Source organism: Poecilia reticulata, chromosome 21 (assembly GCF_904066995.2).
Source record: "Poecilia reticulata chromosome 21, P_reticulata-male-v2, whole genome shotgun sequence".
In the NCBI taxonomy this organism is placed as follows: Eukaryota; Metazoa; Chordata; class Actinopteri; order Cyprinodontiformes; family Poeciliidae; genus Poecilia; species Poecilia reticulata.
Window position 1 is genome coordinate 19,137,302 of NC_088850.1, and position 26,092 is coordinate 19,163,393.

At 40.4% G+C, this 26,092-nt stretch overlaps 1 protein-coding gene across 18 annotated transcripts in view; it reads left to right on the plus strand.

Annotated features, from left to right (window-relative positions):
- Positions 1–26,092, plus strand: part of nrxn3b (neurexin 3b) — a 394,647-nt gene that overhangs the window by 156,373 nt on the left and 212,182 nt on the right. For 10 of the 18 annotated variants that reach the window (XM_081602068.1, XM_081602059.1, XM_081602060.1 and 7 more), the window contains 6 exons: positions 2,442–2,561; positions 4,179–4,291; positions 4,403–4,671; positions 6,206–6,396; positions 6,483–6,656; positions 11,154–11,273. In XM_081602068.1, coding sequence (XP_081458194.1) covers positions 2,442–2,561; positions 4,179–4,291; positions 4,403–4,671; positions 6,206–6,396; positions 6,483–6,656; positions 11,154–11,273 — 987 coding nt within the window. Of the gene's footprint in view, positions 1–2,441; positions 2,562–4,178; positions 4,292–4,402; positions 4,672–6,205; positions 6,397–6,482; positions 6,657–7,925; positions 7,953–11,153; positions 11,274–26,092 lie in introns of all 18 variants that reach the window. The other 8 variants (XM_081602067.1, XM_081602057.1, XM_081602064.1 and 5 more) reach the window with 1 other exon arrangement.

Genomic DNA, 26,092 nt, shown 5'->3' on the forward strand with positions numbered 1-26,092 from the left:
AGTCAACATTCTTCTTCTGCAGCCTTTTCTCCTTCCGTCAATATTTGATTGTGGTCTGTGTGCTAGGTGTGAAGGCAGGAATGTGTGAATGCAGAGGGTAGGCGGGCGGGGAGGAGGGGGGGCATTGGGAGCTGATAAGAGGATTTCTTAGATAAAAGTGGGGGGGAAATGAGGAATAGCCAGAGATCAAAGTCATGCAAATCAGGCTTAATATACTTTCTATATTTTAAATGGCCTATTTTCAAATTAAGTCAAGCAGCTAGCTCTGAATAATTTTTTCCTGCATGCCTGTAGCGACTAACTAAACACCTGCACTCTCAGCCTTTGTAGGGAATATTGGTTTTATATTTACTCACATAATGCAGTGAAATGTCATGTACTTGTATAGTGTTAATCCATGCTGTAGTATTTAAATCAACATGCTGATGCGGATGGTGCTTTATGACCTGTTCTTACTCAGAAAAAGGAGTGTTTGTTTTTTTCTTCTTCCTCCCCAGCCTTGTAATGATAGAGAGAAAAACTGAACAGAAGCGAGGGCATTCATGAGAGTTTTCATTGAGACAACAGCTTGTTTATATGGATGTATATGCATGTAATCCACTCACCATTGACATGAATGGCATCTACTTTGAGCTTTTAATGGTTTATTTCTGCAGTTCACATTTCAGGGTCCTAATGACCACATAACATACAACTTCAGTGATTATGAGCAACCATGAACTGGGTGGACTAATTTGAATTTCTCATGGCCTTTCTCTTATTAATCCACACAAAGGAAAATTTACGCATATAAGTTATAAGGTACACAAAACCCAACACTAACCCAACACAGTGTTTCACACCATTTTGACCATTTTTCTTCTCAAAAATTACAGAGTTACTTAAAATTGTTTGGCTTTCTTACACGGACTTACACAGAGCACTAGAGGCATCCAAAATCCGTCTTCAGTGGCCGGTACCCTGCATGCTTTAGTTTTTTCTCTAGTTTAACACACTGGAATCAAACAATAGGTCATTAGCAAAACTCCACAGACATGCTGAGGAGATAGTTGGACTATTTAAACTCGCCTTGTTGGTTCACAGACTCATCTTAAACTGGTAGAACGGCGACCCTTTCATAACTAGAGATGGACACACGTGATTTAAGAGTGTGTCGACCAACAATGAAGTACCTTCAACAACTTGAAGGTTGACGAAAGTTTACAGCTACTCTCAGAGACAATCCAAATGCCTAGTAGAAAATAGTTTAAACTGTTAGATTAAACAAAGATGGAGGTATTTAGCTACAGTACCTAACAATGCTTTTTGAAGCTTGCAAACCTAAGAATGCCTTTCCATTTTTCAAGCATAGTGCTGTTGGACCTTGTTGTGACAAGTGATATTTGTGAAAAGGGTAGAATGGTGAAGTAGGACTACCTTAAAATTCTTCAATTTCACCTCAACTCATTAAATATATGATTGAAGTTTCTGGAAAGGCTCCGACCTCAACACTAGTGGGGTTAAAGTTTGGGTCCATGCCAAGAAATCCAACAATTTAAATGAGTTTCTAACATAATTTATGACCATGCTAACAAAAAGTGAGTTGCCTCCTTAAAAAAAAACTATGAGACACTTATCCAAATAATATCAGGTATACTTTGACCTTTGCTAATTCAAGGGTCACAGTATTGTCCATCCAACACTACATTTAGTTGTTACTCCAACCTGGAATACAGACTGATTCCTACTCAGCTTTAAAACTCCCAGATGAGTATAACGTTACAAGTGTGTGAACTCCAACTAGAACTCTCAATTCTGATCATTATTAATGGCGCAGATGGAAGCAAGCAGTTTGATTTTTCAGTGCCACGTCCATAATAAACACCACTTTGAACCCGCAGACAACAGCAATGAAGTGCATAATTTCACAAAGCAAATTAAAGTTTTAAATTCTAGTGAAGGAATCTCTCTTGCCATTACTGCTTATAAAGATTTAAGAACTGGTTTTATTTTAATGCATCACATCCAATAATTTGAGGAAAAATGCCACAGCTGCTTCTGTAAGAAACTAGATGGAACTCCATTGCCCCCTAGTGGCAGTAAGAGTTATCACTACACACAATGAAAGGCATAACTTTGGAAAATGCTAGTATAAAGGATAGAAGCGAAAATGTAATTGTTAGAATTCTTCTAGTTGAGTGTTTGTGTGAGTAACATCAAATATTGTTTTTCCTTTGTTGTCAAAAACAAAACCAAATCTTTGTTTTATGCCTAGCGTTGAAATCTAAAGTAGGAACAGCTCTGGATGTGTTTAGAAGGAAAAAAATAAAACCTTAGACCCTGAAAGCCAGAGTGCTCTGTTAGTGAGTGATCTGTGCTTCATATGTCAAAACAAACAAAGATTTGGTTTTGCTTTTGCTTGTGCCTTCCCTGTCCCTCCACTAACTGACCCTCATCTTCAGGCAAGGGCCCTGAGGTTCTTTATGCCGGACAAAAGCTCAACGACAATGAGTGGCACTCGGTGCGAGTGGTCCGCCGCGGTAAAAACTTCAAACTCATTGTGGACGACGACATGGCCGAAGGTATTGACGTTTCTCATGCTGTTCCTGATGTGCACACTGCTGTGTGTGGTTTCCATTGTTTGATTATGTATTATATGAATGCCGTATTTCTTGGACTACAAGCTGCTACTTTTTTCCCCACATTTTGAAATCTACATTTCTCGTTTGCTTTCTACATGTTGTGGTTTACAATAGTGTTAAAGTATAGAGGAGTGAAAAGCTCAACAACTTAGGAAGTTAGACAACAGCAGTATAATCTCACTCAGGGAAATGAGCGAGAAACTGTAAGAAAATAATACATTAATTGGGTTTATGTCAAGGGCCACTCTTAACCAACAGCCTAAATAACAGATGTGTGCACTATATTGTTATATGGTGATTGTGGAAAAAATAAAAATGGATGGGGTGATTAAGTTAAAGGTACAAGTCAGACTTATTTTGTAAAATCAGTGAAACCAATATTAGCTTTTATTTGTCACCTGTAGAACATGCCATTGTTAGCTTTTGTAGTTCCTTTTTTTAATAATTTTCTCCCCACATTGAATTTATCCAATAAACACACTTTCACACCGGCATACCTCTGATAAAAGATCAGTAAGTTCATTTCTTTTTTTTCTCAATTTTTTTCTGTTATTTATTTGCATATTTTAATCAAATTCCTCCTGCAAAGGCATTTACACCTATCAGCTGGCCTTTGTGGTTCTTGTGCCTCTCATTGTGCCATCAAACCAAATAAAACAAAGCAGAAAAATCTACTTTTATTCGTTAGTGGACTTTTAAAAAGACACATATTTTGTGAAATCAGAATAAACTAGAAAATGGCGAAAGGAAAAAAATAATCTCTTAAACCTTTAGAATAAGTAGTAATGAATGAAATTGTTCAACACTGCAACACTGCTCAAAGTGACCTTGAAGTTTAAACAAAAGCCAGGCAACTTTGCTTTGTAAATCTTCAACTTGAAGATTTTTTTTCTTATCCCAGTAGACATCTGTCTTGCTTCGCTTTTTGGCAAAACAAACTGGGCTCTTCATCCACCCTGGTTTGTAAAAGTTGCAGGTGTTTAAATTCAACAAGTTTTTGGACTCTTTACTTGTAGGCTTTTTTTTTTTTTACACGCCTTTACAAGATGTCCTTAAAACTCTGGAGGGCGCTGTATGTTTATTTGAAGGTTCATTTCTTTTTTTCTTCTGCATCTTGTTGATAAAATACTATAAGAAAAACTGAAAAATGACGGGCTTAGTTTGATAAAGCTTATTTACTAATTAATTGTTTTTTTTTATTTTCTACACAAAGTTTACAAAAAATGTACTTCAGAACTCTTCATCTATAGCAGGGGTGCCCAAAGTTGGTCCTTGAGGGCCACCATCCTGCATGTTTTAGTTCTCTCCCTGGTTTAACGCACCTGGATCAAATGATGGCTTGTTAGAACCTCTAAGAGGAATATTGACAAGCTGAAAAGGTTTTTACTGCCACCAGGGAGAGAACTAAAACGTGCAGGATGGTGGCCCTCGAGGATCGACTTTAGACACCCCTGATCTATAGCTATAGATCGAACAGATAATGGGTTGCTAGCAGTATGTCATCTTTTTCTCTCACAGTTGACTCTTACTCAGTTTCTCTCTTTCGCCGCCCTTCAGGTCAGATGGCAGGTGACCACACCCGCCTGGAGTTCAGCAACGTGGAAACGGGCATCTTGACTGAGAAACGTTTCGTTTCATCATCGCCCTCCCCTTTTATTGGCCACCTTCAGGTAATAAGAGTAAAACATTTTTCGATCAGTTTTTTTTTTTTTTTTTTTTTTGTCCCTCGTTGTACTTGAACCCTTCTCATTTATTGAAAATTCGGACCAACCTCTCCCCAGAGCCTCAAGTTCAACGGCATGCAGTACATTGACATGTGCAAGAACGGCGACATCGACTTCTGCGAGCTCAACGCCCGCTTCGGCATGCGCTTCATCGTCGCCGATCCCGTCACTTTCAAGACCAAAGGCAGCTACCTGGGCTTGGCCACCCTGCAGGCGTACACCACCATGCACCTGTTCTTCCAGTTCAAAACCACCTCGCCCGACGGCTTCATCCTCTTCAACAGCGGAGATGGGAACGACTTTATCGCCGTGGAGCTGGTCAAAGGGTGAGTGGGATGGAAGTTTTGAGAAGCAACAGTACAGAAATGATAAACTGATTTCATAGTTGTTGGAGTCGGTTGAAATTTGACAGGGTTGGTCAGATCTTTGATCCTGAATTCCAAATGTTGAAACGTCTAGATATCAACCAGCTACAAAGAACTAGTTCTTATTTTTTACATTAGTTTTGCTAATAACCAAGCGTTAAAATGGGAGGTTATTAAAAATGTGCCAACATACAGAGAGTTGCAAAAATTGCCTTTCCAACTACGGACATCAATATTTTTAATTGGTTAATGTGATGGATTAAGGGCAAAAGATCATTGTTCTTTAACATCCTTTATTATTCTGATTCTAGGAGATTGGAGTTTGCCTTTACTGTGATGTTGAACAATTTGACATTATCTGGTGTCGCATCGTAAACCCGCATGTGCATGTGTGCGTGCTCAAGCGTGAAATTTCACATGCACAAATATCGCACCAACTTTCATACGAAATAAATGGAGAGGGAGCGATGCTGGAACAGCTGTTCATCCAGAATTGTCCTTTACTTCCATTCATCTTTTTGTCAACTGTGATACACTTCACTGTTACTAAGCATCTTTTTGCAGTGGGATGGTATGGTCTGGGTGATGTGCAGTGCTGAGTTTCCTCTGATATTGTTTTACATTTAGGCCACAAAGGGAACTTTTGGTCTCATCTGACCAGACCCTCTCCTTCCACATCTGCTGTTCCTCCTATAGGACTTGTGGTTAACTTTAAACAGGACTTTCTATCAAGAATGACTTTGCATTTTTCTGTAAAGGCCCACATTCTGGATCATTTACTACATAATCTGTGAATCTTTGTCACTTCTCTACCTCTCTGATTAATGAATAGCTCATCGGTTTAGGGGAATGGCCATTGTCTTTCTAGGTTTGCATTTATGCTCAATTCATTCTGAGATGAAGGATTGATAAAAGCCCTGGGATATCCAAAAGCTTGGATATTGTTTTATAATTGTTTTATAATCAAACTCTAATTTAAACTTCAACAAAACTCTCTTTCTCTGTCTGTTGTGCTCATTGGTCTTCATGATGCTGTTTGTTCTCTAATGTCCTCTGACAAACCTCTAAAGTCTTCAAAGATTGACTTCCTAAGGCAATTGGTTGCAAAGGATTTTCTTTAGACCAATCACATGAAATGGTAACCATGCATACTCCTTTTCAGATTTTTATCAGTAAAAATAAAGTTTCAAATGATGTTTTTCACTTTACAATCTTGAGCTACATCTTGTTGATCTATGACACAAATTGGGAATAAAATAAGTTGTTGTTTGTAACCTAAAAAAATTTCAAAAGGTTAAATACGCTCGCAAGGCACTGTCGATCTCGGAGGGTAATCCCTGATTTCTTTGTATTTTGCGTCCAGAGAGCCAGAACTCCTTGTACTCTTTCAAAGTGGCTTTGATCAGTAGTTGTGCAGACTTTCTGAAGTCCTTTCAAAGCTTGGCTGCTTTTCCACTCATTTTCAGCCCATCTGCTGCCACCTCTCTCCTGCCAGGTTCATCCACTATGTGTTCGACCTGGGGAACGGGCCCAGCCTGCTGAAGGGAAACAGCGACAACCCGCTGAACGACAACCAGTGGCACAACGTGGTCATCACACGCGACGCCTCCAACACACACACTCTCAAAGTCGACACCAAGTCGGTCACGCAGAATGTCAACGGGGCCAAAAACCTCGACCTTAAAGGTACAACATGGAGAAAACGTGTCTCCTATCTCTTTCCTTGGTGACCATCCAGAATGTGAAAAGTTAATCACATGGTTCCATTTCAGGTGACCTGTTTGTTGGAGGCTTGGGACCCAACATGTATCAGAACCTCCCTAAGCTGGTGGTTTCCCGGGAGGGCTTCCAGGGCTGCTTGGCATCTGTAGATCTCAACGGGCGCCTGCCAGACCTCATCAACGACGCCCTGTTCCGCAGCGGCCATGTAGAGCGTGGCTGTGAAGGTACAAAATGTGTCATTTGGTGGTTTTCTTTTTTTTGATAGCCGTCAACAACAGCCAAGCAAAATTTTTGCTGGGTATTTGACAACTCCCTAATCCTCTAGTTTTCCAGCACAGACTCAAGTTTTAGGTCATACATTTTAAATCGAGGTTAGGCAGTTGTAGTTTTGGAAGCTTAATGTTAGTCTGCTTTAACCATATAGACGTGTTTACAATAACTGTCCTGCTGAAACACCCAGTGATATCCAGGCTATAACCATCTGACAATCAGATGAAAGGAAAATTGGTCAGGATGTTCAGAAACAACCCAGAAACCGTCAAGGCTCAAGCTTAAAGGGGCAGGATTATGGAATCGCTTCATATCATGTTATAATGTAATTCCATAACCAAAAAGCTGCTTTGTTTCTTTTATGGATGTTTAAGGAATCATTTAATCTCCTGTGGCAACCATTCTGGGTTACGTGACAAAGAGCTCACTTTTTGACGAAGCTAGTCCCCATAGCTGCAGTCTAACTCCAGCTTCCACCTCAACAACTCCCCCACCCAGCTCCTTCAGACTAGCCAGTAGTAATTAGCAAACACCTGGTGAAACTGTGCACCGTCTAAACTGACTATAGGAGCTAGTTCTCAGTAAGATGCTGGTAAAACATTGTTAAAGGGTTAAGTTTACAGCAAGTTGGGACAAAAATGAAGCTTTTTGTTCATTATTATAGGGATGATTTATGATCAAATATCCAACCAGAATATTGTCAGGACTTGACTATAAAACGTGTTGTTTTCTTTATCTTCATAAGAAATGTTTAACCAAATATTAAGAATTCAGACTGTTTACATGTGGAGAATTTTAAACCTGAATTCAAAGTAAAATCCTTATCTTAAAATTCATGAAAGTTGTTGTATATTATGCAACCCAGAAAATGATTCGGATGCAATATGACGTTTATGTTCCCAGTAAATATCTGTAAAATTTCAACAACTGCATCTTCTACCAGAGTATTTGGTGGCTGTAGTTCCTTCTATTTTCTCTAGAGGGCAGTAGAAGATTTTCATAAGGTCAGAAGAGCTTGCAGTCAGAGATGCACACACATTTTCACATCTAACAGTGAAGCTCCTCTCCCATTCTGCAAGGTTTCCCATGTTGTCTGAGGGGGAGGCGTAAACAAGTGTTCTGACCACTAACAATTCCACTGCCTCACTAATCCTTTGTTCTTGTTTCCTGCTCTGCTCTGTTCTGTTTTGTTTTGTTTTTTTTTTCTTTCTGCGCCAACAAAGTTGGTTTCACCAAAGCCGACCTGCAAGGTAGAGGGTTCAACTCCGCCTCTCGAAGGCCAGCTCGCCTGAAAGGTTGCTGTGTGCAATGCATCGTGGGTGTCACCATGGCAATAACGTCTTCCAGGTGCTGCGGCGGGGGAACTCGCTCTCTGATGTGGAAAAATATAAATAAGCAGCGGATGGAAAAGAAATGGCAGGGAAAAAAAACAACAACTGATTGCTAAATTAAAGTTTTGCAGCGCCTTGAAAAATTATTCAAACCCCTGGAACTTTTACACACGTTATGTTGCAACCATCTTAATGTATTTTATTCCAATTTTTATGATAAAGCAAAATAAAGTAATAAATGTGCACAGTAGTAAAAAGATACACGCTTTTTAACTGTGGCCGGCAAATTTATAAAGCCTCATTTACTCTGATGACTCCAAATAAAATCCTGCGTAACAATTCGCTTTAGAAGTCGCCTTATTAAGCAGAACAAACAAACATCATAAAGACCAAGAGACACAGCAGACAGGTCAGGATAAAAGTTTAAACAAGGGTTAGCTTGTACTCATATTTCAGATTCAAATACCAAAAAAATACTTTTTGATTCCATATGTAAATTAAATGTTGTTGTGACTCATGTAATTAAAGAGATTTTGTAGATGGTGATGGCCCCACACACACAAATACAGTTCTTAAAGAAACATACCTTCTTTAGCATACCCGTGTGTAAAGTAGTGTGATTTGTGTCACTAAAGTGCAAACGATAACTGCATTTAATCACATTTTCAAATTGATTGAAAGTTGTTGATGTTCTAATTGAACAGCCAGTGGAGAAAATAGTGCAACTAACAATCCTGACAGTTTTGGGCATTTTAAACATCATTAATTGGAAATTATTGTGGCAATGTAAGAAATGTGTCAAGATACATTATGAGATATGACAAATGCCCAACACTAAGAGCCTTGTTCAATCTAAATGAAAGTATTTAGAGATCTCCATCAAAGTGGGAGAATTTGTTGACAAGTAATAATCAAGTGTTGCAAAGTTGTATCATTTATAGAAGAGTGACAAAAAGAGAGCTGATTCTGATTGAAAGCCGCAGGAAATCCCTTCAAGGTTTCCCACAAGCCTCTGCAGAGAGACAGAAAACATGAAAAAAATGGCCTGTGGTTCATTTAGGCTAAAATGAAACTTTTTGACCTAAATGCATAAAGCTGCTGCATCATGCTGTGATATGCACTTTTTAAGCTAGAAGAGGAAAGATGGACAGAGATGCATACAGGCCAAATCTGGAGTAAAACCTGCTGCAGACTGGCTAAGTTCATCTTCCTGCAAGACGACCACAAAAATCCAGCCACAGCCATGATGGGATGATTTAATTTGTGTGTTAGGATGACCTAGTCCAAGTCCATGACCATATTTAAAACTTGATTTTCTGGGGGGAGTGAATTTGCAAAGAAAAAGTGGCAAGAATATGACTCAACATATCCACAGCTGTTAGAGACGTAGGCCAAAAGAGTTTCCAGCTTTAATAGTAGTGAAAGGTTCCATAAGGAATGTAAAATATGTATTCATGATGTGACAAACATGCGAAAAAGCTCAAAGAGTGTGAATACTTTTGGCACTGCAGACGCACATTAATCCATCAGTTTGTGTCTGGTTTATTCTGCATGATCAGACAAAATGTGCACTTCTGTTAGAAAGCTGCTGAAATTGCAGAATCAACTTTGTAATTAAAGAGTAGAAATAAGTGGGTTTGACACAGTGGCACGCAGCCTAAAAGCCACGCTGTGACGCTGCAGAGGCTGCGGCTGCAGATCAGAACCGTCACTGTGCCGCTGCAGCATCAAGCCTCTGACTTTAAAAATCCGTTACATCTCCTGCTTGGATAGTTTTTTCTTTCTTTTTTTTTTTCCTTTTTCAAGAGAGCGAGTCTCCTCCTCCAACACTGGAACGCACACATTCCATTTGCCTTGATATGACCACTGTACATACATGTGCACAGCTCTCGGGACGCCTGGTTGACTACCATTACAGTACATTACACAGTAAATGCACTTTCAGCTGGCGAACTTGCTCTGTCCTTTTTTTTTTCCACTTAAAATGTTTTCTTCTTCTCTTCACGTCGTCTTGCACAAGACAACTGCTCTTAAACAAAGTTTACTTGCATTTGTCTGTTGTTTATTTATTTGTCTGTAGTTTGTTTTATTTACTTGAGCTTGTTTCCTACAGTATCTGGTTATTAAAGGGGATTACTGTCGAGGTTTCTTCTCCTTTGTCTGTGCAGACTCTTAATGCCGGATTGTTTATCTCGTTATCTATGCAGTGCACTTGTCCTTATCTGCATTCCCTCTCTCTATAGAAGTATTCAAAAGTGAGAGCTATGTGTGGTGTGAGGAATAGCAAACACACATCCAGTTTGACTTTGAATACCCTCCTCGACTCGTCTGGCTCTGGTGCATACTTTCAGATATGCGCCATGTGTTATTAAGTGCTTCATATTTGTTTCTTTTCTCCTCATGACTTCTGTCTGTCTAGTGAATCTAGTGTTCATCTTGTACTCCAACACTGACGCTTAGAAATGTAACCAACGCCTTGTTTTTGGCGCGGGTTTCTTTTATATGGTTATTGTTAACTGGGTTTTTTTTTTTACCTGCTCGAGTCTTGTCTTGCTTGTTCGCAGAGGGAATGCAGCGTTTAGAAGTTTTACTCCGATAAAACTTTCCTGAACCATGTCGGAATGTTGAAAACGTCGCATGCGAGGGTCTGTGGCTCACTTGCTGTTTTTAAAAGAAAAAGAGAATGAAACCGGAGGACATCGACAGTGTCATCACATCAGCTGGCTGACCTGTCTGCAGCAGCAACTCTTCAGTGTAACCCTTTTTGCTCGCTCTCAGTCAGGATTCACCATAATTACATCGCAGTGTATGCTTCGGCTCGTTCTGCTTAAAGAGCATGCTAACCTGGCGCCTTTACATTGAGGTGCCAGCACGGCTGCAGCTTCGCCTGGCATGAGGCGCGATTCCTGAGACAGCCTTTAACCCATCTGTACTCGGGTCAGGCTTCCTGTGGCGGCACTGTCTGCTCCTCCTGAGTAGTGTAAATCTGTCTCTGTAGAGTGCATATCTTCTGCATGGGTCCTTCTCTCTTTAGGCTCAATAGCTGCCTTCACCATTGCTGACTGCACACCGGTGGTATCTGTTTTTTTTTCTCTCTCTCTTTGTCTCTCTCCTCTCTAGGCCCGAGCACCACCTGCCAGGATGACTCGTGCGCCAACATGGGTGTGTGCATCCAGCAGTGGGAGAACTTCACCTGCGACTGCTCCATGACGTCGTACACAGGCACCCACTGCAACGACCGTGAGTACTGTTCGCTCTCCCGGTTCAGCTTTTAGTTTCTTTTGCAGAGAATACCTTTGGCAAGATGACTAATGATTCACTTATATATATGTTGGAGCACTAAAGCACACTAGTTTAGAAAAATCTCACAAAAACGTTTGTGAGATCTCTTCAGGAAGTTGTGGTTAGAGCAAATTCAGCCATCATTTGCAAATTCTGCACGGACTTGCGATTTTTGCTAATCCTCTAAGCTTTTCCATAAATCTGACCAATCACTTTCATTTTTTCTGTTTCTTTCTTTTCTGACCAATCACTGCAACTCAGCTGAGTTTTGGCCAATCCTCTTACTCCCTTTTTAATTTAACCTCCCGTTTCATTTCTGTTGAAAGCCAGATATGTATATGTGGTTACTATTTGGAGATGTGCTGTAGGATAAGCCCTCACCCGTTCTGTTCCCTGCTCTTTTTTCTTCCATTAAAACTGTCTAACCGGTTGTTTTAGATGCACTATTGTGATTTTCTGAGTTGTCTTTAAACACACTTTAAACATGCATACTGTGTTGCACCAAAGGGGAGACCTGCTGCTGAGCCCAACTGAACTGGCCGGAGTCATGTTCAGCAACTAGCCAGAGCCAAAAGGCAAAAGAAACTATACTGAGTTTTCTTCCAAACAAGCCGTGCAAGTTGAGTGCAGCAATTTAAACTTTTATGTAAAACCACTTTATGGCAACAATAAAGCTTTAAAAATATTGCAGCTTTGACCGCAAAGTTGCAATTTGCGGTCAAATTTGGCAGCAAAATATTATTCGACGATTCTCTGTCAGTAGCACAAGACTGCCATTACTGGAAAGTTCAAGGGAGAGTTTCACATCTCTAGAATCATTTAGACAGCTAAGTTATCCAAACATATACAAACGGTCACTGGTTGAGGTTAACTGTATCTGCAGCTGGATGCAGGTTTTTCTGGCGCGTGTGGGCTGAGATGGGTAGATTAGACAGGAAGAGGGCAGAGATAAAATGAGGGAAGACATGCAGCAAAGGACCCTTGATAGGGACTCAAACCCCAAACGACAACTTCTCGGAGTTGCTCTACTTCTACACAATGTGCTTCCCCAGATGGTAGGAACTCCTGCAGGATCCTACAAAACTTTTGAGAGAACAAGCAAATGTACATTTGACTCCCCCCCTCCAATATTCCTTGTGGGGCTCAGTACTCCTCAGCGGTAAGAGCCACATTTTCATCTCCATAACCCGCTCCAAGGCTGGCTCACTTACGCTTATTGGTCTCATTTGCGATATTTTTTTATATTTAAAAGAAAATGTCTCGTATTTCTGTTTCCTGAGGTGTCAAGCCTCTAAGCTTCACGTTTCAGAGTGACATTCTGTGTTTGATGATGCTCAGCCATCTTCTACTAAATGTCTATCACAGGAGATGTAAAAGTGTGACTGCGTGTGTGCGTGCGTGTGTGTGAGCTGGGATCTCTTATCCCCATGACGACTAGGGACTCCCCCTCGGTAATCACGCTTGGCGGTCTTTCATTTAGCGTTTAATAGAGGGGGCACGGTGCTGCCGGGCCCCGACTAATGAGGTGGTAGAAGCTGTTAGCAGAGCTGCTGTCTGCGAGCGCCGGCGTCCGCTAATCATCCAGACCTTTCTTGTGTCAGAGCCGGCTGCTGGGTGCGACTTTATATCGCTTAAATAATTTTTTTCTCTTTCTCTCTCTCCCCCTCTTTCTATTTATCGTCACTTTACCCTCTTTATCCATTGTTGTTTTTATTGGACTTTCACACAGGCAGAGTGAGTGACTGTAGCTCTAGCATGGTGTTTGGAGCAGAATGTTAATTACTGGTGAAGCCTCCATTAATCCACATACCAGTGCAGAGAGTGATGGCATAGAAAGCAGTTTCATTGATTTCAGATCTACTTGAACAGACAACTCTTCTTGACATGCAGAAGTTGAGACCTGTTTATTTTCCCTCTTTATGACATTGCAGCTATACATCTTACTTTCCGCTTTTTTGTTCATAGAAATGGATAGTATGGAAAGGGTTCGCATTTAACATAAACCTCATGTATGCCGGAGCTGAGCTACCCTGGATTCAACCAAACTTCCTTAGCCAACTCTTCTATGTACTTGCAATATTTTTCTTTCACCACCAGATGGCAGTAAAAGGACAAGCAATACCACACACTGTGGGTCCGTGCTGGGAGAAAATGAGATGCAATTCCCGAAGCATGAAATCAGCTTCCCAGTTCTTCTCATGTTTTTGCCTCTTGTTGCTCCCTCATTGTTTTACACTCCTCTTCTCATCCCCTCATTCCCTCTATATAAACCAACTGCCTTTTCAACAACTACACTTGATGATCACTTAAAAAAAATAGCAATTTCCTGAGTGATGCAAACTTTAATGTCGGCCTTTTTGCCAACAGTTTTACTGCTCGGTTGAAGTGGCTTGATTAAATAAAAGGGGGAAAAAATAGGTGTGTGTGCTCAGTGCGACTGTGTGACTTCTTTCGTTCGGCGAGGACAGTGCTGAGGGAGAGTTTCTAATTAACAATGTGGAAATGGAGCTTCTGCCTCTGTATCTCTCTGCCTTTCTCCCTCTGATGGCTGGCAGCAAATATCAGTAATTGTCTCCCTTTCTGACTCCGACATTGTCTACAATGAAAGGAACCTAGTTAAAGGGAAAGTGAACTCTTCTGCCAGTTACGCAGCTCCAAGTTAGATCGGTTTGAGCGGTTGAGCCTTTGTGGCTTGCAGGGAATGTAAAAAACACCTCGGCAGGGGAAAGTCATATATTCACCCCCGGTTTGTTCTCGCACACCTTGCTGAAACTCAGAGAGTATTCGCTGGGATCTCTGCAGCAAACGGGGTGCCATTTTTTGGCGTTGCTGCGATAAAACAAGGGGGAGGGTACATGCCGTTTCTATCCCATTTTGGCTCTGGCACAGTGTCGTGCTCGTTTCTGCATCCTTTTCCCCTCCTCTTCTTTATGACGGGTTTCATTAATGCCACCGAGTTTTCGTTTTTAACTGCGAGGCCATCAAAGCTTTGGGCCACTTGGACGCTCCGAAGCTCCAACAATTACCCAGCTTACGTAACAGAATTATCTCCGCAAAGGTCACTGAGTCATGTGTGTGGTAAACAGAATAAAGACGCGGGGGTAGGGCGGGGAAGGGGCAGGCGGCGGGAGACAGAATCCTACTCTCTCTTGGTTTGATGCTGACATCAGTAATTGCACAGATAGATTTTTTGGAAGTGAATGAATTTCTCTGTCAGCACGATTCCAGCAGCATCCCTCTGCTCCTGCTTAACCCAACGGCCGTGATTTATTTTCCAAGGCGTGCTCAGAGGGCTGTAACCATATCTGGCTAACTGCTTACATAAATGACAACACAGCAGTGGCAGCATTGCTCCTTTCACTGTTGGGGAGCAAGGAAATATCCACGGTGTACTCATCTCTTGTTATGCAGCAGGAAATAGAAGAAAGAACTAGAAAAGGGAGAAACAGAAATGGTCAGACTGTGTTGTTCAGAGCAGACAATCCAAGATAATTCCACTGACATCCAAGCCCCCCCTTTTTTTTATACCGAAAAAAAGGGGGAGTTTCATAAATACCCCCCTTTGAACCAGGAGGATACACATACGCACGGGCAGCAGCAGCAGTCAGCTTGGCATGACGTCAGGGTTGAGTGAGGGTTTCTGAGGATAAACAAACCGTATACGCACCCATCCAAACACATACACACTCCCTTTGTGGATATGGAGAGGAGAGCTTATGAATATTGAAGGAATTTTCATTGAAGCCGTGAATAATTTACCCGGCTGTCTCTGTAAAAAGGGATTAAGTAGCTGGAGCTGGCCTGGAACTGGCCGGCCAGGTGTTGAGCCGAGGCTAGCTTGGCTGCAGAGCAACCCTGGACATCTATGAATCTGGCTCCGTGTCAGCTGGACACAGATGTTGGCGGGGGTTTTTTTTAGATTATATTTTTACCAAAATAAAAAAAATAAATAAAAAACTGCCTGTATAAGCAGCAGATGCAATTACAAGGTCAAGGTTTTGAGAGGAAAATAAACAATGATTGTCTTCAGTTTTTTGGAGAATCTTAAAGGGGCTGTGTTATGTAAAACAGACTTTTTTAACTTTATATTGTGTTGTAATGTAATTCCCTCATTAAAAACATACCTGGGGTGTTGCCCTGCTTCTTTCATGCATGTTTGAGAAATCATTTTATTTTCCATGGCAACCACTCAGTTGCGTAAAATGCCTATTTGGACCCAGCTCCACCTTAAAGGATGAAGCTCCTCCTCTGAGTTGGACGTTTCCAATCTAACAAGCTTCTGCGTTACAAAGTAAACCCTCCTTCGACCTCCTCTACTGAGCTCCTTTAGACTAGCCAACAGCAATTGGCAAACATCTGGTGGAACTGAATATTTGCTAAGGTAATTATATAAAGGGTTAATAGAGGAGCCGTGTTGTCATGACTTCCTGAAGGCGGAGTGTCAGAAAGAGCAGAAGTTTATTAAAAGATCAGAGGCCCAATTTGAGTTACAAAGTTACATTGTCAAATTTCTTTTAAGTTGTATTTGATATATGTAACATTTCTATAACATATGAAGGAAACATAGTTTCTTAATTGCACTATAAAATGGCTCTACATGCCTCGAAAATACATAACAATGCCCCTTAAGTAGCCTTTTAGCAAAATAACTTATAAGTAGAGCACATCCCTATAGATACCACAGGTAGATCAAAAATGTGCCAAAAGTTGTTCCATAGAGGATAATGTATCAAAGGGCATAGCTTATCTCAGAAGCACATTTTGAAACAGTCATTCTCTCTTTGGTACAATACTTCTTAGGATGTATTGAGCAGTGCGCATTATGTGCACCGTCTCCCCATCACTACCCATCAAACCTCCACTTAAAACCACATGATACTCTCAATTATTGTTACCATACAGCTCTTCCCCCGCCGGCTTTATAGCTGAAGGCAATTTGACTTTTGTTTGCCTCTAAGCAGAATGTGAGTCTCTAGGTGGTGGAGACTCTCTGGAAAGGACAACGACGTCGGACGCAGCAGGATGCCCACGAATAAAATCTGAGATCTGTGGTCACGAAACGACAGATGGCAAAATAATGTTTGAGGATGAGCTTTCGAAGTTTATTGTCTCTGAAATGAGAACTCTGGCCAATGATGAAATTGTTTTGCTGGTGTCAAACAGCAAGGCATGTGGGTCAGACGACCTATAAGTATTTAAAATATGCGAGCAAGAAAACTGTGCCCTTTGCTTGCCACATTATTGTCGTTCTAGTACCAACTGTGGAATATAAATATGGTCAAATTAACAGTGAGGATGACTATAGGCCAATAACTTTGGCCAACACTTCTCTAAAGCACTTGAGAAGGGCTATTTTTGAACAAATTGGAAAAGTTCTTGCTGACCTCTGACAACCAGTTTGGTTTGAGGTGTAAACATGAAATATTTTTGCTTTGAAAGAAATTTTAGATCTTCACAACAGACACAAGACACATGTTTTATTGATGCCTCAAAGGCCTTTGATTATGTAAACCATGACAAGTTATTTCACAAAGTTGTATAGGAGGGGATGTCCACAAATGTTTGGTTAGGTTTCTTTTTTCTAGGTATACTAATAATCAGTCAATGCATGTAAAATGGCAAAACTCCCAACATCTATTGAGATTGATTTCTTTAAGGCGGATGCTGGTGAGGGTACCTCGAGGGAATAGTGAGTCAAATGTTTGTAGACGCAGGTGTGTCTTGATTACAGCTTTAGCCATTCAAGGTCATAGAAAAGGATGGAAGTAGAAGGTCAGAGTGATTTTGTCCACACTGCCTTCCTGGGATTTTCCTTTACGGACCACTGCTTATTTTAGCTGTGAACAATAACAAATGTTACAGAATAGAACAAAACCGTGGAGCGCATCAACTCAGACAATAAAAACAATAAAAACAAAGTGCAGTCAAATGAAATAAGATCTAGTTGGTTCTACATACTTGGTCCATTTGGTCCAGATTCTATGAAATGTTCTTTTTTCATCCTTTTCCATAGCATGTGATAAACTTCAATCCATTCATCCAGAGCGGGTGGTTCTGCTTTTTACCACTTCCTTGTGACTGAATTTTTGTCCTTGTTGGTCCATGTTTTAAACATGAAATTGCCCAAATGCAAAGTTTCACATTTAGATGACATTTACATAAAATATTTTTTTCAATATGTTCTGTTCCCACAAACATACAAAATGTTCGCATGGCAATCCTGTATTTTTTGGGATTGCCATATTTTCTGGCAATTCCAAAAATGATTGAAGTGATTGGCTCCTTTCAACCCACAAAGTCTCCAACAATCGACCCTGTTACCTCGACGTCGTTTCTGAATTGGTGCAACAGACAAAAACAATCCTGCAATATTTTTCCTCCATGTGTTTGACCCATTCGAGATCCATTTCTTCTTTACGTATTCTGTGTTCTCTTGTTTAAATAACTACATGGCATTAAGTAAATTTGAGATCATTTTCCTGCCTGATCTGGACTTGGTGAATGATAGAAACACCTTTTTCAACCTAGATTGGCCTTTAAGACTTCTATTAAAATAACCTGTTACTTGCAGGTAACTAAAAATAAATAATCTTTTTGAGTCCATCATCATTCTGTAAGATATCAAAACCCTAAAATATCCCCTTTTAGGATGAATGGATATTTTTCTACTTGGACTCAATGGCTTTTGAGCCTCTGTAGAAAAGCTTTTTATCTTTTGTTATTTATCATATTCATGACTCCATTCCTGGGACTCTGTCCCCATCCTTTAGTAACCTTCAGTTCCTATTCATTTATCTCTGTATCGTTTCTATTTTGCCTATTTATTATTAATGAACCCAGTGCTCTAACTGTTCAACAAATTTCAGATAAACACACCATACCCAGTGCAGGGGTGCGCAGTGGATCTGGAATTTTAGCATGATTGCTCCGTAATCACTCCGGATCATTTTGCCGCCTGATGTGGCATCCACCCACTGGAGCTACATACAAATGCAGGTACTTCTTTTTCTGCCTTCATCTTTCATCTTCTTGTTTCTGTGATGTCTCGAATATTTTATCTGTGCTAAAAGACAAAAAAAAAAAAAACGAGACCTGCATTCCCAGTTTGTTTGGGGCGAGGGCGCGGAGGTGTGCCGGCGAGGTTAATGATGCTTGTCCAGCACTGCGCCGTGTCCCGGTGATGAGATGGGGCGTTGCTTGTGTCAATCGATGTGTCACCATGGCGCTCAAAGCCTCGGTCTAATTGGATATACGCAGCACTGTGGTGTGAAGTTCCCCAGAGTCAGAATAAAGGGAATCTAAAAAGAAAAAAAAAAGGGTTAAGAAGATGGAGGAGATGTAGCGGTTTGTCTTTGGATCATTTATATTTATTATGGAACACATATTTCTAAGCCACTAGACTACCTGCAGGACCAACATTAAATCAAACGGATCTAAATCTGATGTGAAAGTTGCTGCTCGAAACGATAACTGCGCAGTGTTTTCTTCACCTTCTCCTTGCTGACTTCTCTTTCTCTTTTCTCATAAGCCTGAACTGATTATAGTTTGTGACAGAAGTTCCTCGTGAACCATGAAAAGCTTCCCGAGCTTCCTCTCCGTTTACCTCACATTTATGCATTCTTTGCACAGCTCACAGTGACCTTCGCTGTTTTTCTGTTTTTCTGTTGCTGTATCAGCAGTACACAGTGAAACCAAACGCGCTCGACTGTGATTGTGAGACACGGAGTGCGACTGGTTCAAAGCAAGATCGACTCGCACAGGAGCACATCATGCAGCCTTCTACAGTAATGTATATGATGGCTATCGGGTGGCCACAGAACAGGAGAGGTTTGCTAACATGCCATAACAACCTCAGATTAAGCATTTCAAATATGGCCTAGCTGAGCATCTAGCACAGTGTAACTTTTTTTTGGTCCATGGTTTTATGATCCTGGCTCTATAGATTTTAAAACTAAGTGGGCTAATATTACAAATTTAGTGCCACTCATACATCATTGATGCCAGTGTCACATTAATGCTCCTTATCGATTTTTGTGGGACCACGACCACCCACAGGTAGCTAAAATCTGATACTAACACAACACATACTTTAAGGTGCATTAATATGCCCAATATTAAAAGTCACTGTAGCATTATCACAGAAGCTAATATCTGTGGTTTTCCTTATCGCCAGTCTTGTGGCTACAACCAGTCAGTGCCAAATGAAATAAAGGTGTTGCTCAATTGGCTGGTTTGGAAACGCCAGCCAATAGCATCATTCCTAGGTACTTCAGCTTCAAATATTTTACATTTGCTCTACGAAAAACTTTGTGGATAAGCAGAGTTTTTCATAGTATGTGTAAAGTTGCACTCCATAGGAAAATCCTGGCCCTCTTTGACTTTTATGAGCTGTTCACAAAGTTTTATTCCTAATGCCAAAAAAACAACACAATTTTGCAGCTGCGGTGTTTCCAGTAAATAAGAAACTTACTGAAAATCACACATGAATAAGTTTAACACGATAAGTCATTCAAAAACAATCCTCCAACCACTTCCTGTCATCTTCTTCTTCATGCTTTGCGCCAGCTGCAACATCCTGTTGTTGATCACGTGACTTGTGCGATGTGGTTTTGTGAAATAAATTGCCGTGTTTCCATCCGAACTGTGCAATTACCTGATCGATGGAAACGCAGCTACTGTTTATTCCCTAAATTAAAACTGCCTCAATTCATTTTTCAGAATGTTCTCTTTCAATCACTTAAAAGAAAAACACACACACACACAACTTAACACCTCGCACTGTAGACATTCCCAGCCAAGAAAATATGTGGAAGCCTTCCCAGTGTGATAAATAAAATCATACCTTCGACCGCTGTCTCTGCGTACACAGTCCTGCTCCGACACTCTGCAGGCTGCCTCCACGGGCCGATGAGAGAGAGACGTAGAGCGGGAGGGGAGGAGAGGGGATGATTGAGCTGCACACATTACAGACAGTTACGATGAGGGGCATCCATCTGTTTTGGTGCCAGGCGGGTAACCTTGAGGCTGTCGGAGCGTTCCCAGCACCCACGCCGGCCCCTCTCGAAGGCTCGGCGCCTGGCCACAGACACATCCATCAACGCGTGTTCTCAGACACATTTCAGGAGCCCCAGCAACACATACAAATCACCCAATCAATACCTGCGACACCTCGCCTGAACTTCAGGGTTTTTGTTGTGAAACAGTAGCACGCTGGTTTCTGGCACACGAGTTTTATGTATTTGTTGTTGTTTTTGTTTTGTTTTTATCAGTGAGATCATTGGCACACACATTTCTCATAGTTTCATTTTTTTTTTTATGGCGGGGGAGGCTAAAGTGGACAAAAATAACATTTTAATAACAAGGAATACAACTATTCAAGTTGCTTCTGCAGTGGCTTTTATGATATTCTTCTAATCACCAACACCTTTCAGCCTTGTTTTAATGGCTGCTCGTCCTCATTTGTTAGGATTTTTCTTTAATTTCTCTTCTTTCTCTCACATATTCATTTTCCGTTTTGGCCTTGAGCCGTTATTTTGCGCACGTCCTCTCGTCTACAAATAGCTGCTTGTGATGAAATGTTATGAATGTTTTCATTGTGTTTATTGTGTGCAAACTCATGGCTGTCAGTGTTTTTCTGTTTAAATGCAAAATGTATTTCTACAAACTGAAGTTACTGTAGTAAGAGTGAAGGAGGCAGCATAAATATGATCATTTATAGAAGTATTTGTATTATGTAATATTTATTCTATATTGTAGCATATTTGTCGTGTTGTTGAATGATGTCATTGAATGATGTCAGAGATTATTCAGCCTTCAGTCTACACACAATGTATCCAGCACTGACTTTGTCCAAGCATTAACAATGCTGGGAACATCAAGATTTGTCATTTGAAGTTCAGAAGGTGGTAAATTTCAGCTCCAGGTTCTTATTGTGAGAGTTTTGCAATAAGTTCTGTTTTAGTTCATCTGCTGTATTCATACTTCTAACAAAGTGGAAACTCGTCCAGCTGCTTCAGGCAATAAGCTTTTTTACTTTTGATTGTACTGCTGAGTGTAAGCAGACCTTCGGCTACGATACTGACCAAGACACAATCCAAACGCTTTTTACAGATTGTTAACAATGGGCTAAAACTTGATTGGTTTTTCTTTTATCTGCTGGTTTGCTAGTGGCAGATGGCTACTTGTGATATTTCCTTCTGTGTCTAGTAAAGAATATAGAATCCTAAATGCCTTTCTTATTCAATTAAAAGACAGAAGTACAGCAAAACGCTTCATATTTCAGGTGTCTGAAATAGCTGTTGGAGGCGAAGCTGGAAGTTTTTATTATAGATTATTTTAACTAAAATTTCCATCTTAAATTGGTGATTCCAACCACTGGAAATCCTTTCAGGATCATAAAATTTTATCTCGCTTTAAAATACGTTCTTTGAAAGTTTGAAACTCTGAACAATATTTTTTTGTTAAGGCTCCTATAGTGAATGCAGTAGTTTTTGTTTCAGGTCAACTCTTCCAGTGACACTTCTAATCAAGTAGATGCTCATGGAAGTGCTTCAACTGTAAAATTTTCTATTTTTGTAGCTATTCTAGAAACTTTAAGGAGATCCCTGGCTAGTATGCTGACAGTCTGAGAAATCTATGGACTTGGCAACAACGTAATACAACAAAAAAAAATCTAAAAGAAATCTAGGGAAAGTTACATTGGAGGCTTTTCTTTTTGCAAATACCGAGGACAAAACCCTATTGGATAAGCCATCCATATGCAGTTTTATAATAAAATAACTCATAAAATGTTGTTTTCCGTCCCTCTGTGGGTAAATCCAAGTGTACCAGCAGCAAAGTAATGGGCAAGTCCAAGCATGTAGATTTACACAAAAATAAAAAATAAAATACTTGAAAAATCTCAGTTTGCACTGTTCAAATAAAAGCTGCCTTTTTTCATCATTTGTAGTTTTAGCTATCATCTTAAAATGTTGTTTCAGCTAGTTAAGCAACCATGATAAAATGAAGGAGGCTTTCTGGAACATGAAATCCTCTCACATCATTGAAGTTTTGGTGTTTGTGATGTGCAAACCGTTGTGAGTAGTACCTGGGCTGGAGTTCACAGTATCCAGCTGCATCATGACTAGTACATTATTTCTCCATGGTGTGGTCATCTTATTTCAGCTTCTACATATGTAAGGATCCTAACTCTCTGTGAAATTGTTGGATTAGATAGCCGATCAGCTCAGTTCAAGCATCCTGCATGCCGAAGTGAGTAAGACTTTTCCATAATGTTCCATAAGACCATAAATTGTTAACTGTTAGATCACAGCTAGTAATGTGTGAGTGCTTAGTCATTAAATGTTATTGAAACGAAAGCTAGAAAGTAGTTTGATGGGGGGGAAGGGGGGGGGGGGTGTAACCTTAGGTTTATGCTTGTCGCCTTGCATTGTCTTCAGGACATATTTGTTAACCTGCTGTGATCAATAGACATCTTCTCATTGGTTCGCTTCACCATTACTCCTAGCTATGCACTTTGTACAGTGCGGCGGACAGTTTTTGAAATGCCACACAAATAAAAGCAATTTGTCATTGGTGGACAGCATTCCCGCCCGGCTCTCAATTGCGCTCCCAAGTACATACAATAACTCTCCAAGTGTTTACAGCAGCAGTTTCGATGTGTGTGCATGTGTGTGCATGTGCGGGGGTGTGTGTGTGTGTGTGTGTGCTTCACAGAGTGAGGTGACTTGGTCTCATTTCATTGCATCATTGTTCTTGCACTCCTATTTACTACTTGCTTTTTCTATTTCGTCCCTCGGCTGTGAAGCTGATAGGCAGTCATCAGCAGCAGGGCGCTAAACTGCTCCAAACGCGCCTGAAAGAATATAGTTCTCCGCTGTACTGCACTTAAAGAGCAGTGCTACATCAGGAACAAGGAGCTCCGTGTGCACTGGCCTGTTTGTGTTCACCTCATGTGAGAACTGCCTTTCCGACTGGACTTACACGAGCTGGAAGCTCAGAAAAACACCTGATAAAAACCGCATAGCGTCTGATGCCTTCTGTCAGGCAACATTTAGCTCACGCCTCGCACACAGGCTTCGGTTCTCCCCGGGCCCTTTCAGCTCATTCCTGGTCAGTGCTTGCAGTTCGAAGGTGTGGGTTTCCCAACAGAGCAGTCATGTCATTCACTAAATTCAATTGTCACAGTGAGGCTTGTTACATTTTGGAAGGATGTGGGAGGAAGCGGTTTGGCCCTTCGAGCAATAAAAAAAGATGAAATTGCAGCGGGTTGATGGCTTGCAGCCATTAATTTTAGTCATTAAAGGCTCTCAGTTGAAGAACCCTGTGGTGTATCTGAGGAGCACAGCGAGAAGCAGGCAGAAAGGTTCATTCTCCGTTGGACAAAAGTGATGGTTTTCATCAGGTGGAGGCATTTTTACAAGCAATTACCTCTTGACATTTATTTCCAGCAGGAGCCGACTGTCCTCTCTGGCTTTTTATGCCGACATGGATTGGAGTTTAAGTTTGACGCCACCTTCTCTCATTAGTTGTCCTATTTTCTTTGGTTTGTCGAAATCTTTTTGACAACTTTGGTGAACATCCCACGTCTTATTGACTCAGATGGGTGTGGTTTGAGTTGCTCTTTTTTCAAAATTGCATACTGATAAAACACAATGTGTCGCCCATGCTGCGTCCTCTTCCTATTTGCTCTCAGTGGTTCAAAGGAGGTAGTCAGGGATGTGTATTTGGACCCCTTGCTGCTTATTTCCTACAGAAATGATTTTTGTGATAATTATCTGCTAAATTTAATTTATTTTTGTCAAAAGATGGAATTATTTATTGTTTAGCTCAATCAGTGTTTCAAGGCCTTTATTTAATTCAGTTATATTCAGAAATATATAGTTATATAGTTTAACAAACTAAACTTGCGATACTGAAATTTCAAAAGGTTGTCAAAGGTTTCAAAAATCAAAACTGTTTAAGGGGCTAAAACTTAAATGTTAAAATCAGATTATAGGCACATTTATTGATCAGAATTTATCATTTAGAAACTTTAACCTCAATACTACTAGACATTTTTGCTTTCAATTCAGCTAAAGAAAAGTTTGGTTAACACCACAAAAGCAACTCAACTTTTGGAAACAGAATGGCCTCCTATGAACAAAAAGAATTGAATTCAGAATGGAGAGTGTTGTTTTTGTTTTTAGGTTTAAAACATTTTCTGCAATGGGACATTCAATTTTTATAGGAAATTACATCAGGAAACATGCACTGCAGTATGCAACATTTGACAAAAAATAACTTTATAAAGATTCAGATTCTAACATTTTTAGCCTCCAAATTTGTCTTGAGGAACCAATATATATCTAAAAAAAAAAAAAAAACTAATGAAAAATGTGAGCTCTAGATTGAAACCTCCTCACATATCCACTGGATTTATCGGCTGTCATTTTTAAGGTACACTAACTTTTGCAGCAGTAATTTAAAATGTATGGATTTATTCAGAGCTTAGCTGTGAAATCCCTCTGCATTGCTCTGAAATTCTGCCCAGCAATTACAGAAAGTGCCAATTTATTCCTTTGAGGTGCATGCTACACATCTCACATTTTGTCAGCTAGAAGTAAATCTATTCAGTCCTTTTGTTGTACTGATTCAATCTTGAGCTAATAAAAAAAATTGTCAAAATGGACGAATAGATGAAACAGTAGACCTGTGATCCAAGATGGTGTTACATTAAGTCCAATGTAAATTTCCACATATATATATAGCCTATATATATATATATATATATATATATAAAGAGTCCTTCATGTTAATAACAGCTGTTATGTCATGTTTATGACATATCAGTCTTATGACATATCACCTTCAAATAGAGTGTTGCCCATCTGAGTGCAATTGTAACAGGGATTTATTTCAACACTGTACACTGCCTTCTGTACAAAAAACCCTAATTCCCCACAAACTGATGAAAAGGCTGATACTATTGAATAATTTTGAGCGATGCTGAAATCGACTGAAGGTACAGAAACATCACACACTCTCGAGCCGACCGTGACTCATGTCCTGATTGTCACCTAGTACAGTGTTTAAAGCTGAGAAAGACCACATGCTCAGTACTTAATGTTCACCTCCTGCTAATTATCAACCTTTCACTCTCTCTCTACCCATGCTGTCTCTTTCAACCACTTTACTTCCCACTCCTTTTTTTTTTTTCTCCCCCCGCCGTTCCGTTTTCTTGGTCTCCTTTCCTAAATGTCTACAATTATTGTGTCAGCAGCTTCCTAGTTCATCGTTTCGCCGCCCCACGCCGCCCCGTTCCCCCTCCGCAGATGGCTGCTGCAGACTTTCACAGCCTGAATGTAATAACTCGTTTTTCGGAATTCGCTGTCACAACGTACAGACTTTCCCACCTGCCTTCATTGTTGCCATCCAGGCCGAGGCGCCGATGCCTGATGGCTCCCGTTCAAAGCCGAATGTGTTCCGAAGCACATGTGAGGTCGTCCTTAATAGGAGTTTTCTGAAATCACTGCTTGCTGACTTAGTTTGCTTGATTTCATTGTCCTTATATAATCCAGAAACCGCAGCAGACATGGGGCTTTTAAAACGTGCGTCTTAGTAAATCTAGTATGCTTGTAATGTACTCATCAGTACAAAAGGCAATTCCTTTATTTATTTTTTATTCTTCTATTTCCACCAAAGTGGTTCTTCTTGGATTTATTTAAGGAAATGCCACATAAAAAAAAATCCTGTCATCTAAAGGTCATCATTTATATTCATTGTACAATAGCCCACAT